The sequence below is a fragment of the Nesoenas mayeri genome (genome assembly GCF_963082525.1).
Source record: "Nesoenas mayeri genome assembly, chromosome: 16".
Lineage (NCBI taxonomy): Eukaryota > Metazoa > Chordata > Aves > Columbiformes > Columbidae > Nesoenas > Nesoenas mayeri.
Genome location: NC_137562.1, coordinates 3,314,107 through 3,329,860, shown reverse-complemented (window position 1 = coordinate 3,329,860; position 15,754 = coordinate 3,314,107). Strand labels below are relative to the sequence as shown.

Below are 15,754 nucleotides of genomic sequence, written 5' to 3'. Positions count from 1 at the left end.
ACTGGCACCAGCAAGCTGTAGGATGCAAGAACTTCCCATTTATTGCTTTCAAAATACCTGTGGAATTATGAGTTTCACAGTCACCGTCACAGTCTATAGACTTTGCTTTAGCTTGCAGCCTCTAAAAAGAAAGTTGTGATATTCAGATCTGGTCTTCTTTACAAATTGTGTTTTGCATGGCATGCAGAGGATAAGATAGGCACTGGTTTACATTGCTTGTGCTGTTATCAGGTGGTAAGTTCATACAAATCGCCCCTTGCACTCAAGATACAGATAGCAGCAGCTTAAGCAAACACATTCCCTTCCTTGTTGGCAATAACGTGTGCAGAACGCACCTGCAGAGCTGGCACGTGGTGTTTGATTGCTTCGGGACGCAGGTTCGGTACCTGAGCCCAGGTGTGCAGATCAGCCCCCCCTTGGCCGCAGCACCTGAGCCAGGTCAGACACTCAGGGGGATGAAGGTTTGGTGGGCGGTTACCAGCAGAGATGACTGAGGAAATGGCACAGAGGAGGGAACATGGTGTGAGGGGGATGCAGGAAGGAGTCTGGGAGTTGGATCCAGCAGGTGGTTTGGAGTCTTCAATAACCCGTTCATTTTCCAGTGAGTAATCTGCAGTAGAAGACTCACTGGTATATAGCCTCTTCATTTGGGATGTGGAGCTGAAAAAGTGTTTTAAACATGAATATGAGCAAGGATATCTGGATATTTCCAAAGCGATGTCTATTTTTAACATAACAGCACACCATTTCTGCCCGTTAATAAAGAAGCTATTTGATGCATATTGCCCATCTTCTCCCCCTGCTCCCCAAAACCAAATACTGAATTGAATTCATTTCAAAGAATATTAGAAATAGCTGCTTGCTTTGGTGCAGGATCAGGCGAGCCATGGGTGCGAGGGTCGGGGTGCTGGAAATGAAGGTTTTCTCACCCTCTTTCAGGAGTGATGTATCTCCTCTGTTAGTGAAGTGCTTTGTGGAATTACAGCCTCCGTCTATAGACTTGATCTGACCAAGTGAAAATGAGAGAAATACAGAAACGGGTTTCTCTAAATTTGAAATTCGCTTTTAAATTTAATAATTATTTTTTCAGCCTTTTTCCTATGATTGTGTATTATGGCTTTCTTCCTTTTTTTTTTTTTTTTAAGACAAGTAATATTTGATATGGGAACTTACGACATCAAAATAAGCCGGTATTTGCAGACATAAGGGGTACAGCAAACTTTGCAATTAGAACTTCGTTTATTCTCCGTTCTAATTGAAGGGACAAAATCAAAAGACCTCTTTTGCCTCAGACAGGAGTATTTACTGATTACGTAATAGAGACTAAGCCCTTTGTAAACCATTTTCTGTACTTTGACAAAAGGGAAAGGAAGTAGAAAACAAGTGTGGTTTTGTTTTCAGGATAATGTATCTACATGTCAAAAATGAGATGATTTATTGTTTGAATTCCTGATTCAAATGTTTCTGTTGTTTCTTCACCCAGATTCAAGATCCAGCCCATATTATGGCTGGCAGTGGGTCCAGAGCAGGACCATCCGGTGGGTTTTCCATGAAATCACAGCTCCAAGTCACTGGTAAGCGTTTGGAAAACATACAGATTTTCTGGTTAGAAATGGTAAAGTGTTTTTCCCACAATTAAATGGAAGTTACCAGTATGTTGCATTTCAGGGAGCTTTGAGTTGTACAAAACCCAAAACAAGTCGCATGATAAAATTGATGGTGTTATACCATCATTACTTGGCAGAAATATAACTATTTTAGTCAGGATTTTATCTTAAATGCATTTTAAAATGATTCATTTTTGTGCCAAAAAAAAAGGAAGGAATAATTATTTTTGAATGCTGTTAAGTAAATTGTACAGAACAATCCTTTTCAAAATGTAAGATGTGATATGATGCTGCTTTCAGTTACTAACACTTGACATAACACCGAATCTAACACATTCTCCTATCAATGTTTTTCCATCTCAAGCTAAGTGAATGTGAACTGCTGTTGATTCGATGTGACTTACTGCTTCTCCCTTGTTCCCATGTCTTGATGGGCTCCATTGTAAAGGAGCTTTATTAAAAGCATTGGTGAGAATATGACTGTCGTTGAGCACCAACAGAGCAGCTGTTGAAAATTACCAGCTCTTCCTCACTTTTGCTCCCTGACAAACATTGCTGAAGCCTGGGGAGATCTGGGGGTGTACACAGATCTGTGTTTAGAAGCGTCAGAGGCAAATTTTGCACCATCAGTGTGGGAGGTCTGTGGGTAAATGCAGAAGTTTCACAAAACTGATATTGTGGGGTTGAAAAGAATCATGCAAAATAGATGGGAAAGCCTTAGACCAGACAGGAGGTTGGAACAGAGTAAGTTCTGCTGACTGCAGCTGCCACACTGAGGTCACACGCTTGTTTTTTCTCCGTAGGCTGTGAGACTTTAGTAGAAATCCTGTCCCTACAGGTTGATATTGGAGAGAAAAACAGAAGCAGTTTGGAGGTTCATCCTCCGCATGGTACGGAGAGCAGCACTACGGACTGAAGCGGTGGTTGCTGTCTGAGCCTTGCTCCGTTAAAGGCCTGTGACTCACATAAAGTGAAACTGAAGTGTCTCAGTGTTTAGAACTGAGACCATTAAGACTTTTGAATGTTTTTTAATTGCTGTAGGAGTTCAGCCCCAGTGTGTGAGCAGGCACAACCTTTTTGTAGACGTTTCTGTGAGCAGCACCCACCTCCTGCCCTACCCTACCCCTGCCTCCCCATTCTGCTCTCTTAGTCATAAATGAACTTTCAGATTGTCTGGGTAAGTAAGAACCTCGAAAGTCATGACAAAACTGCTGGTTCGTGCTGCCTCCCTGTAGTTCTTGGTGCCTTTGACACAGCTGGTGCTGTTGAGGTGGGACATGCTGCAGCACTGAAGACGCGAGGGGATGGGGAGATATTTGTGAAAATTAAATGAATTTCTGTAAGATGTCTGTAATACAGAGAGAAAGAGTTTCTTTTAGGAGCAGTTCAGAGCAGTTTATACTAAGCTCCTTGTCTAAATCTCTAAAGGAGCGCAGACTATAAAGGGAATCTAGGTAGATTAGCCATATGGGCTTGAATTAGTAATCTTTTTTTTCAGGATGTAGTGCAGCTGAGGTGGGTGACAAAAACACAGGAGACCAAGTTGTTGTTTGTCAGAAGGGAGTGGAGTTCCCTGGCCTATTGGAAATGGTAATATCTTTGGTTTGAGTACTGTTTAGTGAGTTTACTATTGCCAAGGAATCCAAGAACACTCCTAAGAGTCAATGTTGGGGAGAGACGCGTGCGCACGATGCTGCTTGGCTATATGGGGTGTCAGAGAGGAGCCTTGCAGTCAGTGATGTTAAATGTCTAAAAACCAAACAAAAACGCACACACAGACAAAAAAACCCCACAAAACAAAAACCAAACACACACAACAAAAATAACAACAAACAAACACACAAACATGTCCCCCCCTTCATTCTTCCCCTGCCCAGTCACAGCTCTGGAGGTGCAGGTCCTGTCCGGGATTTTGTGTTTCTAGAACAGTACGTGGTTGTTGGAACTCAGGACTTTGCCTTCAGTTCACTTTTCTGTAAGTTTGCTTTGATACAGATAATTTAACGCAAAGTTCTTGTTCTTCATGGTGTTCTTTTCACCAGCCCTGACAGCAGTTGTCTGTAATTCCCCAGTGAAACAGATCATGTTTGGAGCTTTCTAACAAGCACGTGTAATAAACTCCAGTAATTCTCTTGGCTGGTGATAGACAGGAGGAGGTTTTAGAGGCTATTTTCTGCTTTCAACACCTAAGTGCTGTTATCAGTCTTATACTGATTATTATTAATTATAATGTCTGATATTATGAAGTACTATTGCATGTTTTAGGCATTTGTGTGAGCTATAGCATTGTATAAAGTGATTTGGAATGCAAGAGCATTTTTGTCCATCTAATATATTTCTTCTTGAGCTTTATTGTCGTGCATCAGTGACCTGATACTCAAATACTAAGCACACAACTGAAAAGTATTATTTGAGATCGAAATCTTATTGAGTAAATGATTTTCTCTTTCTTAATAGTTATTTCAGCGAAACTGAAAGAAAAAAATAAATGGTTTGGACCAAGCCCTTATGTGGAAGTCTCGGTAGATGGACAGTCCAAGAAGACAGAAAAATGCAACAATACAAACAGTCCGAAGTGGAAACAGCATCTTACAGTGTAGGTTTGATGGGTTTGCTTTCCAACTTATTTTGGCTAAAGTAATGCAATTGACAGTGGACTTAAGGGTTGCGTTTTTATTTTAAGCCAGGAATTACGTGTTACATGGTAGGAAGATATTTGTGTGATTTTTTGGAGCAAATTGAACTACAGTCTGGAATATATATTAACAAACTATTGCATTACTTTCTATGGAAAGGACACAGTGCTAATGAAGCCATTTATTCTCTATTAATGTATGTGGTGTATCAAAGGAGCTTTAATTCTGTGTGTAGTAAGGAAAGGAAGATAATTTGAGATGAAAACTGAGAAGTCCCACGCACGTTTTTGTTGTCACATTTAAATTTATGGTGTTTCAGGAATATATGGCTGAAAAGTGCGACTGTTCTGCTGCAGAACAGGTAGTTAACTCTGTCTTGCACACATCTAAATTCAATCATAAGTACAAAATTCCTGATTAATTTGTGCCTTCAGAGTACAAAACTAACATTAGATTGAATGTGAACACAGCTGTTGGTGTCTGCTTGGCCGAGGGTCTGTGTTGTGAGATGACAAGAAGCGTAAAGTACAGGAAAAAAATGATCTGCAGCTTCTATAAAATTTAGTTTTCTCTTGAGAATGTGTTGCATGGAACACTGAGATAGAGGCCAGGTGTGTGCTTGCACATTTGCTTAGGCTTAAATTCTAGATCATTACTCTTGAGGCACCTTGAACATTCCTACCTGAGGAAAACCTTTTTTGTGCCTCTTCTTTTCAGATCAGGAGTTGGGGTTGTTTAGTCTGGAGAAGAGGAGGCTTAGAGCTGAGCTCAGCACTCTCTAGAACTACCTGAAGGGCAGTTCTAGCCAGGTGGGGGTTGGTCTCTTCTCCCAGGCATCAGCAATAGGACAAGGGGCCATGAGCTCCAACTCTGCCAGGGGAAATTGAGGCTGGAGATTAGAAAGCAATTCTGTGCAGAGAGAGTGGTCAGGCATTGGAATGGCTGCCCAGGGAGGTGCTGGACTCACCGGCCCTGGAGGTTTTGAAACTGAGACTGGACATGGCACTTAGTGCCGTGATGTAGTCAATGGACTGGAGTTGGACCAAGGGTTGGACTTGATGATCTCTGAGGTCTTTTCCAACCCAGTCGATTCTGTGATTCTGAGAGATAGATGTGATGGATGGATTATGGAATGGATAAGGAATTGGCTGGGTGGCTGTATCCAGAGAGTTATAGTCAACAGCTCAATGTCCAAGTGGAAACCAGTAATGAGTGGTGTCCCTCAAGGATCCATACTGGGACCAATATTATTTAGCAACTTCTTTAATGACATAGATAGTGGGATTGGGACACCATGAGCAAGTTTACAGATAACACCAACTTGAGTGACTCAGTTAATAAATAACTTAGAAATGGTCTTTTCTGCTAGGCTGACTCATTTAAAATTGAAGCAGATTGCTCGGTTCAGCCGCTTCCCCTGCCAATAAATGCCCTTACCTGGTGCTCAACTTTTTCTTTTCAGAATCGTCACTCCTGTAAGTAAATTAAACTTTCGAGTCTGGAGCCATCAAACGTTGAAATCAGATGTACTTCTGGGAAGTGCTGCTCTGGATATTCAGGAGACTTTGAAATCAAACAGTATGAAACGTAAGTATAAGATTAACTACACTTTGGAATGTTGCAGAATTTGTCAGGAATTTTGTTAATCAGTGCTCTGGGCAACTGGAGGAGGAAGGAAACCCTTAGGAATTCCTTTAGTTGCTACAGATTGCATTGATGAGCTGCTTCTGGCTTTTTCAGTGTGATCTTTTTGGTTATACACGGTCTGCTATGGTGTCCTTGAAAACATGGTGGGAACATGGGGGAAAATTACCTTGGGTAACTACATCATGCTGTATGGCATCAGATACCCTGCTGTAATCTACTGGATTTTGGTTCAAACTTTAAGCAAGAATGTTTATTGACAACTTTGTTTCAATGAAAAACAGTTATTTACCCTGAAAATACACTCGGTCTGGGAATACAATGCAAAATGTTTGCCTTCTAAATGCGAATCTTGACATCATTAGATAAATGTGAAATATTTTAATGAGAAGGTAGAATGGAAATCTCTTCTGCATGAGGAATAAGGTGAATTACATTTCCTAACTATAGATTTTTGAGGACAGGTACATTAATTACTTTAGAAGCGTGGGCAGAAACACAAGACTCAACTTCTGCTCTGATGTTAATCCTTTCTTTAGGCAGCAACAAACTTATGCTCCAGTTTTCCCCTTTCTGTAGAAATAATAACACCTGGAAATGATTTGTTTTACCACACAAAACTGAAGAAAAAATATGGAGAGAGTTCTGGGGTTTGTTTGGGGTGTTTTTCCCTTTCTGACCGTGGCCTGTGATTGGCTTCTTGAATAAAACGTGCTTTTTTTGGTCATGTAGTAAAATTATTTTCCATATTTTTTCAGTTGAGCAGGTAGTGGTGACGCTGCATCTTCTCGGTGACAGAGAACCAGCAGAAGTGGTGGGAGATCTGTCTGTCTGTCTAGATGGGCTGCAGGTAGATCCTGAGCTCCTCACCAACGGTGATGCCTCAAGTACAAGAAGTACGTAACTTGAATTCAAATGCACCCTCTACATATATCTGGGAGACAAAGCTTTTTTCCTGGTAACTTTCACATAATAACAGCTTTTTCTATAAGTTCCTCTTTGTAGAAACCAGAACTCTTCTGCGTTTTTATTTGAGGTGGAGTCATAGTCCACAGTGAAGATTTTCAGCCTTGCCATAACAAAAATAACATCAGCATCTTGATTTTGTGGACTTCTATCTAGCAATCCCAGACTTCAATGGAAGTCTCTAGCTTCCCTGAATGTTTCCTAACATCGTTAACAGAAAATAATATAAAATAAGTTAGCTTGATCTCATAATAATAATATTCAGCATGGATTTATAGTATTTTTTCTTAAAATATCTCAAATGTTTTCATGGATTTTTGTTCCCTGTGGAATGATCCACTGTTCTGTTTAGTTGGTGTCGTCAGCTTCAGATAACTAGGATGATTTTTAATTTAAAATCTTGAATACATGTAAAATGAGTAATCACACTGAAATAATAAGTAAGAGGGTTTGATTCTGGTGGTGCAGGACAAGCAGTGGAGCATTTTTAAGGGTATTGTAGCCTGCAAAGTAGAGATTTCTCCAGCAGTCAATATTGGAGGGACTGTCAGCTGTAGCAATTAGCTACATGCTTAATTGGCAAGTTTTAGGCTGGTTGGGGGTTGTTGTGGTGGCTTTTTTGGTTTTCATCTCTGCATTGTTCCATTTCCTGAAACTCGCCTCCTGAGCAAAAGGTGCAGGAAAAGGCCTGTGGGTAGTGGAACTGGGTGCTATAGATAGTTTGGGGCTTGACAGTAAAGACAGATGTTGACACACCAAGCCAGAGGGCTCACAGATCATCAGGGGACTGGGGCACACAAGGGAAGTGTTAAAGTAGTCCAACACATTCTTACTGTATAGGCTAAAGGTGCTTACAGGCAAATACACTGTTTATCGAGTAGCTTTTGAAGATAAGATTTCTGCTTGTGGGATTAAAATCCCTTCTGTGTGCTGCCCACTAACAGCACATTATCACAAGGCTTTGCAGGATTCCATGCCTGTCTTTGGCTTAGACCAAAGTTCCCGTCAGAACTCAGAACTGATTTCTTTGTTGTTTAATTCTACAGAAATCAAATATTGGTGCTGTCTACATGAATGAGCAGTTCTGTGCTGCATATTCAAGTCCTGCAAATGCCAGCACAGACGGCATGAACAAGCAGTTGCAAAACGGTTGCAAATCTCGGCTGAGCTGCTGTAATTCTCTTTGGAGTCCTGCCACATTTTGTACTTGCTTGAATGCCTTTAGGCTAAATAATTTACAGAGAAAGGGAAGGGTCCAGGCTGGAGTCAAATGATAGCCTGTTATGTCTTCCATAAGGCAAAAACATTATTCACTGTGGCAGTGGTTTAAAAAAACCATATACACACACACATGCTTATAGAGGCATACAGTTTTGAAATAAGACACATAAGTAGTATATGGTGCATCACCTCCACATTTGAAAGAAATGTGAGCATTGAGGAGTGCTTCTGTTCTCAGAACTTATTCAGAATATTGCTTATAGCATATTGCTTATATTGTCTTTCTTTCTGGTATTTAAGGTCCTACACAGAACGATGGCTCCAAACTAAGGAGCGATACACGGTAAGACTTTCTTCCTCTTTCTTTTTATACTGCCTTTTAGTGATTGCAGTTTTGAAAGAAGAATTTTATGTATTGTAAAGACAATTGAAAAACTTCTGGGTATGCCCTGCAATAGTGACTCTTAAGGTCTGAGCATGTACTAAATAAAAATACTATACTGTTGTACATTCACATATTAAATTGTTTTCCATATGAGCCCCATCTTTTCGCTTCAGTTTGCCTCCATGCCTGACCCATCTTTTGGTTTTGTTTGTGTTTTGTGTTTCTTTTGTATTCTTGTCCTTCTACTGGTGATTAACCAAAGTAAAAAATACATTCACCACTGGGATTTTTTATATATATAAATGACACTGGTTATTTTTACACTGTTTCGTTTCATAGCATGGAAGTATCAGAATTATATTTAACTTAAAGAAGATACCAAGAAGTGTCTGGCAGGTGCAGTGTTTTAAGGCCGATATCACATTAGGTGCCCTGCTGCTTGGTAGGATAAAAGTGTGACCATACTTGATGGTGGATTAACCTGCAGTGAGCACCCTGCCACCCAGTTGCCAGGACTACAAGTATTTTAAGGATCTGTACAATGCACAACACTCTTGGGTGATATCTGGAGTACATAAGTTAAATTTAATGGGTTTTTTTAATAGATAATAACTCACTGTCATCTGAAGTCTTCCCGTGAAAGACTTTTTGTTCCATTTCCTTTTCATACTCTGAAGAATGTTTCAATGCTTTGGGTATTTGGAATGCCTGAGTCTCCTCTTGTCCAGCTCCAGAGCCCCAGCTCCCTCAGCCTTTCCTCACACGGGAGATGCTCCACTCCCTGCAGCATCTTGGTGGCTGCGCTGGACTCTCTCCAGCAGTTCCCTGTCCTGCTGGAACTGAGGGGCCACAACTGGACACAAGATTCCAGGTGTGGTCTCCCCAGGGCAGAGCAGAGGGGCAGGAGAACCTCTCTGACCTACTGACCACCCCCTTCTAACCCACACCCAGGTACCATTGGCTTCCTGGCCACAAGGGCCCAGTGCTGGCTCATGGTCACCCTGCTGCCCCCAGGACCCCCAGGTCCCTTTCCCCTACACTGCTCTCTAATAGGTCATTCCCCAACTTATACTGGAACCTGGGGTTGTTCCTGCCCAGATTCAAGACTCTACATTTGCCCTTGTTATATTTCATTAAATCACGTGCACCACACCTGGTATAGAGCAAAAGTGTGTTTGACAATGATATTGAGGTTAAATGTACACGATTCTACTTGATCCTTTATGCTTTGTGATTGATGTAGGCTTGCCTCCTGGTTTTTATTTTGTGTACATTTAAAGGAAAGGAATTTTAGAGGTACTGGACTGAAACTGTAACCTGTGGTTTCATTACTGGTGGCCTATATACTTGACCTGTCAATCCACTAGAATTCGAGATGACAATCTTTTTATTTTGCTCAACATATTTTGTAAATAAAACGCCTTAGAAGTAAAGTTGTGGATACCTGTAACTCTGCTTAGGGAGCTACAAATATACCAGCATAATACACTGGTAGGTATAACTGAACAGTACAGAATGGATAAGTAGTGCTATTTAGTTTCTTAATTCTTGTAAGGTTGAGAAGCTTATATTCATAGCTTTTGCTCAAAACTTTAATGCTGAGTCCTAAATTCTCCAGCCCTTTCCAGCATTGAGCTTACAGGGAAAAATAGTATATGTGTAATTAAGCTTTCTAAAAATGTGAAATATGCTGTGTGTTCTGAGCATATGCTGCCCTGTGGAGCGAATGCACACAGGCTGCTCCCAACTTTGACTCAGCTCCCGTCTCATTAGGGTGAAATTCATGGGCAGAAATAGCTGAGCAGCAAAATCCGGAGCCTGGGCCTAAAGGCGGGTGTGTCAAGTTGGTGAACGAAAGCGGAGATTTCAGGGACAGATGTTATATATCTATATATCTATATATCTATTTCACAGTCTTTTCATCAGTTGAGGTGTCATATACCTCAGGAGATAAATTCTTAGTATGTTCATCCACATGTGGATGTCATTTTAATTATTATGAATGTAAGAATCTCATGTAATCATAAGTATTGCATTCTAGTGTCTTCCCCAAAATTTAATGTCATCCATACACTATTAGAATAGTTCTTTCTGTTTGGTTTTTATTTCCTACAAAAGGACGAACTCAAATGGCCTGGAAAGCTGTGAAGACGCTGCTCCCGGTGAAAACAAGACGGTTAATGGCAGCGATTCTCCATTACTCACAAACGGCAACTGCAAACCCGCCCGACCCCCCAGGCCTTCGCGGCCGCCGCCCCCCACGCCACGCAGACCCCCCTCAGCAGCTGGTATGTGTGGGGGGCCAGGCGTTTGTTTCGGAGCTTCACACTCTATGAATGAACAGCCCTGTTCATGACGCTCATTTTTAACTACATGTTCTTAGGGTAAATTCTTTGGCAGATAACTCCTGAAGGACCATTTTTTACCTTGCATTCAGTCCATGTTTAATCAGTGTTCCTATTGTTAGAAATAGGAACGCCGTGAGTTCCTATTTCTAGTAGTACTAGATCAGTATTGAGCTGCCATGTCTGCTCAGTACTGATCGCAGTGATACTGCTGCATATAGTGGAGCTGGGACCAAAAGAACACAGGTGAATAATACTGTACCGCTGAGCTTGAGGCTCCAGATGAAACCTCGTAAAACTGTCTCAAATTGATAATATTGGGTGTTGAAATACTAGTTATTTGTTTCTGCAATTCTAGTTACCGAAAAATCATTATTATTTTGCACTGAAATTGATAACTCTTTTTCTTTAAATTTATCTGATTATTTAGAAACTGCAACATTTCAGGACAAGTAGTCCTGAAAAGCTAGTTGATGTTTTTAGGGTAACTCCTTTCCCCCCATACACTGTGATTGGTTTCAGTAGTTTCATTATTACAGTTGATAAATGCTGAGTCTGGATGGGAATCTGCAAGATAATAATGACTTTAAAAGATTAATTGGCTGTCGTTCAATAATCAGACCTGACTTGTGCACAACTTTCAATCCCACCCACAAAATGGCATTCAGAAACATATGAAGATGTTTAAAGAATGTATGTATTCCCTTACCATTCAGATAATTAATTTATATACAATGTCAGATATCTTCTTGAAAATTTTATGCTTATTATATCTTAAATTATTTTTCCAAATAATATTTCGAAAATAATTAACTCATCAATGCAAGAAAGTAGTTTTTTATTGATAATTTAGTGTTTGCAGAATGCAGGCAACTTCCTTCAGTAAGCATGATTTATTCTATCAGAAATAGCAAAATTGTGCCATTGATGACAGTTCTTGGATTAAAACACTGTTACAAAATGAGACAGAATTGCTTTTCAGTTTTTCTGTCAGCTGTAGAATTGGACTGTATGCATACCCTTCGAAATACCGCTTCTTGGGCATTTACTTTTGTGACTTACAACTTCTAAAATACATTGGTCATAAATATCACTTAAAGGCTTTTCTTTTTTCCCCTCTTCTTTGATATCTCTGACATCACAGCAAGTGTAAATGGTCCTTCGTCCACATCCACAGAAAACGATGGGGCCAGTGCAGGATCACTGGCAGGTACAGCTGCAAACACATCCTCGGAGCAGAGCCCTGAGGGGGCCACAGCTGCAACAACATCTGCATCAACAGCTGGAACAACAACTGCAACAACAGCTGCAACAGCCGCTCCTGCAACAACTACTCCTGCAACTGCTGCACTCACCACACCTCCCGTATCAAGACAAGTCCAGCCAGTAAATCCTCCTCCTCAGGGCCTTTCTACAGTCAGTCAAGGTCCCCTCCCGCCTGGGTACGAGTTCAGTGATGTGTTTTCTTGTGTGTGTACCGACATTTCTGGGTTTACTTTATTTTCCTTACAGCAGGTGTAACAAAACATTCATAACGTCTGCTTTTTGCTGCCCAACAAATTTCCCCCACCCCGATATTAATTGGGAAGATGTCATAACTATTTTGTCTGATAAGCCCTTAGGCATGGCTTATTAAAGAAAATAATTAATCTTTCTGATATTTTGGCTGCTTGCCATAGGTTCCCATGTCGGTGAAACACAGAAGTTGTACATAATGTGGCAGCTTGCTGCCTTTAAATTAGAATTATTAGAATGAAGTCAGGTAGTAAAATGTTGGTATAGATAAGTGGAAGAAAAGCTGCTGTTGCTGTGCACAGTCTACAATTTGTCCTGAAGTTTTGGGCTTCATACCGCAGCTCCTGTGTTGTTTCAGGCACATGTGGAATTTGCCACATGGTTGGTCTGTTGCCTCAGAGCTCCCGTTTAGATTGTAAACTTAAATAAATCAGGACAATTTGAGCAAGGGAAAGAAAAAGCTTCCCAGTGTGAATGGTGGAATTGTTGAAATATCTGTCTTAATTTGTGGGCAGCTGAACCAAAATTTAGGAGAGGTCTGAATGACCTCGCTTAGAGGATAAGTGTGAAATAGAAAAGCGGTCTTGAAAACACCAGTTGTTGTGTTACCATTTTGATTTCCACAGAAATGGTGAATTTCTTTTATTCCCCATGTTACATTTGCTGCAAATACAAGGGTGAGTCAAGATCACAAAGGCTGCATATGCAGAGAATAAGTGACCGGTGCCCTTATGATGAGCTCTGCATATATGTGGTCTGTGCAAAATTTGCATATTTTGAGGAATTAAGTGGAATTAACGTTACTCTCTAAGGGGATTATGTTTTACAGATTATTCTGCTCAGCAGCTTATTGATATAAATGATATTGCATACAAAACTTTGCTTTATTGCTTCCTAAAACTCTATGCATAGGCATGAATTTTAGCCTCAGTTTCTGAAGGTGGCCATGTAAAATGTTCTTTGTATTCTAGTTGACATAGAATTACTTGTTAATATTAATAACATTGTACCACTGTATAGCGCACGGCATTTTGGTGCATTTCACGAACCAAGTGTTAGTTTAAAGCATTTTATCTAGAAGTAAGCATTTTTATGAAAACCAACACTTCTCATACTGTAGATGAATGCCTGGAGTAGTTTCATCTAGAGGAAGATTAAAATACTGTTTTATTTTCAGTTGGGAGCAAAGAGTAGACCAGCATGGTCGAATTTACTACGTAGATCATGTTGAAAAAAGAACAACGTGGGATCGGCCCGAGCCTCTTCCTCCAAGGTGAGTCAAAAATCATGTAATTGTCTAGGATAGAAATTAATTAACTAAAGTTTACTAAAGCTAGAAAGCGTGTTTGTAAATAGAAATGTGAACACAGTGTAAAGAATTGCTCCAGGTTGTCTCCAAGGAGTTCTGCCAAAATGCGTAGTACACAGGATGTGGAAAACAACAGAATCTGGATTTCCTGTCAGAGATTAAGCAAGTGCATCTTTACTGAGAAACAGGTGTAAGTTATAGACAGTAGACACCTGCAGCTGTAAAAGAGAACCAAAACCATTGAAAAATCTTTTGGGACTGAGGTGACTATCAGTGTGAGCAGGAATACCCTTGGTCACCTCTTTATCCTGAGGTTACAGCCACTTAGTCTTGTCTCAGGGTTCCCAGCTGCTCATTGACTCTGCTCTTATAAAGCAGCTTTGGTTATTTGGCGTTTCCAGCTGTTCGGAACAGCCAGTGATGTTAATCTCTACTTCAAAGCAATGTTCTCATTTCTTCTGTTTCTTATTTTTAAAAAAATGTAAGCAAACTGTAAGAATTATCCTGTTCCCTTTCATTCATACTCAGTGGGTCACATACTATACAGAATTACAGAGTTAAAATGTGGGACGGTAAAGAGAACTTAGTATTAAAGAACGAAAACTCGCAGACAGGCCAATAAAGGGAACCCAGCTCCTATACTCAGTGTTGAGGAGGTTGATAAGTGTGTTACTTTAACTTATTCAGAATGGTAGTGTTTTCACTCGAGTTTCGTAAACAGTACTGCCTTCCTATGAACTGAAAATAATAATAACTAAAAAACCAAACCAACAAACAAAACCCCAAAAAGAACACACCAAACAAACAAAAAAACCCACACGAAAAAGCACATATACACCAAAAAAAACCCCAAACCACAATGCCCACACGTTCCTTTTCTCCTCTCTGAGGAGATCTTTGATTGTACAGCCCAAGCTGGCAGGGATTTGCTGTCTTTTTAGGAAAAACCAACAGCCTATGGTCTTATAGGTTGGGTGGGATACATGCAGCATAGTATGGGTAGTGGTTTGTGTAGCACTTAAACTATTTCACAAAATCCTGAAAGTACAGTAAATGGAATGAGTCTGACTTGGTGTAGTTTGCAACAAAGTGATCCTTCTCAAACAGTTTTAGCTCTTTCATCGTTTTAGTGGTGGGTAAAAGGAGAAAACAAGGCTGCTGCCCACCCCTTGCTTTATATCCACTTCCTACACACTGTTGTTAGCCTGAAAGTGTTTCTGAGCCCTTGAAATTGTCTGCTATTGAGAACCGTTGCTTGTGATTTTTTTAAAAGCTGGGAGCGGCGAGTTGACAACATGGGGAGAATTTATTACGTTGACCACTTCACTAGAACGACAACGTGGCAGAGACCGACCCTGGAGTCTGTCCGCAACTACGAGCAGTGGCAGCTGCAGCGCAGTCAGCTGCAGGGAGCCATGCAGCAGTTCAACCAGAGATTTATCTACGGGGTAAGGAATAGAACCACAACTGTACAGGTTGAGTAAGAGGCGTCTCTTCCAGATTTTGAGCCTATTAGCCTCTATTTTGCATATTCAAAGGATATATTAATTTGGGTTTGGGGCATATTTCCCCATAAATATACCAGACTTTGTTATGGTGTATTTTTTATGATAATACAGTATCTTTGTTTGTGTAGCATGGCGGGAGGTAATAATTGGTAACCTCAGCTCATGTCCTTGCAATGACTGCAGGCAGCACATGCAGTGTGATGTGGTTTATCTATCAGCTGAATATAGGTGCTGTTCTTTGATTAAATTGATATACAATATTGATAAAAGCCTCTGCTTCAAAACAAAGTACAGAAAGGCCAATGGCATCCTGGGGTGGATTGGAAGGGGAGTGCTTAGTAGGTTGAGAGAGGTTCTCTTCCTCCTCTACTTTGCCCTGGTGAGACCGCATCTGGAATATTGTGTCCAGTTGTGGCCCCTCAGTTCCAGCAGGACAGGGAACTGCTGCAGAGAGTCCAGCGCAGCCACCAAGATGCTGGAGAGAGTGGAGCATCTCCCGTGTGAGGAAAGGCTGAGGGAGCTGGGGCTCTGGAGCTGGACAAGAGGAGACTGAGGGGGGACTCATTGCTGGGGATCAATATGGAAAGGGGGAGTGTCAGGAGGATGGAGCCAGGCTCT

At 40.8% G+C, this 15,754-nt stretch overlaps 1 protein-coding gene across 7 annotated transcripts in view; it reads left to right on the top strand.

The window, feature by feature from the left end:
• ITCH (itchy E3 ubiquitin protein ligase) overlaps positions 1-15,754 on the top strand; it is a 60,884-nt gene that overhangs the window by 23,052 nt on the left and 22,078 nt on the right. For 6 of the 7 annotated variants that reach the window (XR_013922897.1, XR_013922898.1, XR_013922899.1 and 3 more), the window contains exons 2-10: positions 1,484-1,574; positions 4,065-4,203; positions 5,706-5,830; positions 6,646-6,783; positions 8,375-8,417; positions 10,578-10,747; positions 11,949-12,246; positions 13,497-13,592; positions 14,902-15,076. Coding sequence is in view for 4 of the 7 variants with exons in the window: in XM_080354349.1 (XP_080210475.1) it covers positions 1,505-1,574; positions 4,065-4,203; positions 5,706-5,830; positions 6,646-6,783; positions 8,375-8,417; positions 10,578-10,747; positions 11,949-12,246; positions 13,497-13,592; positions 14,902-15,076 (1,254 nt within the window). In the remaining 3 variants the exon portion in view is untranslated. The remainder of the gene's footprint in view (positions 1-1,483; positions 1,575-4,064; positions 4,204-5,705; positions 5,831-6,645; positions 6,784-8,374; positions 8,418-10,577; positions 10,748-11,948; positions 12,247-13,496; positions 13,593-14,901; positions 15,077-15,754) is intronic. The other variant, XM_080354350.1, reaches the window with a different exon arrangement.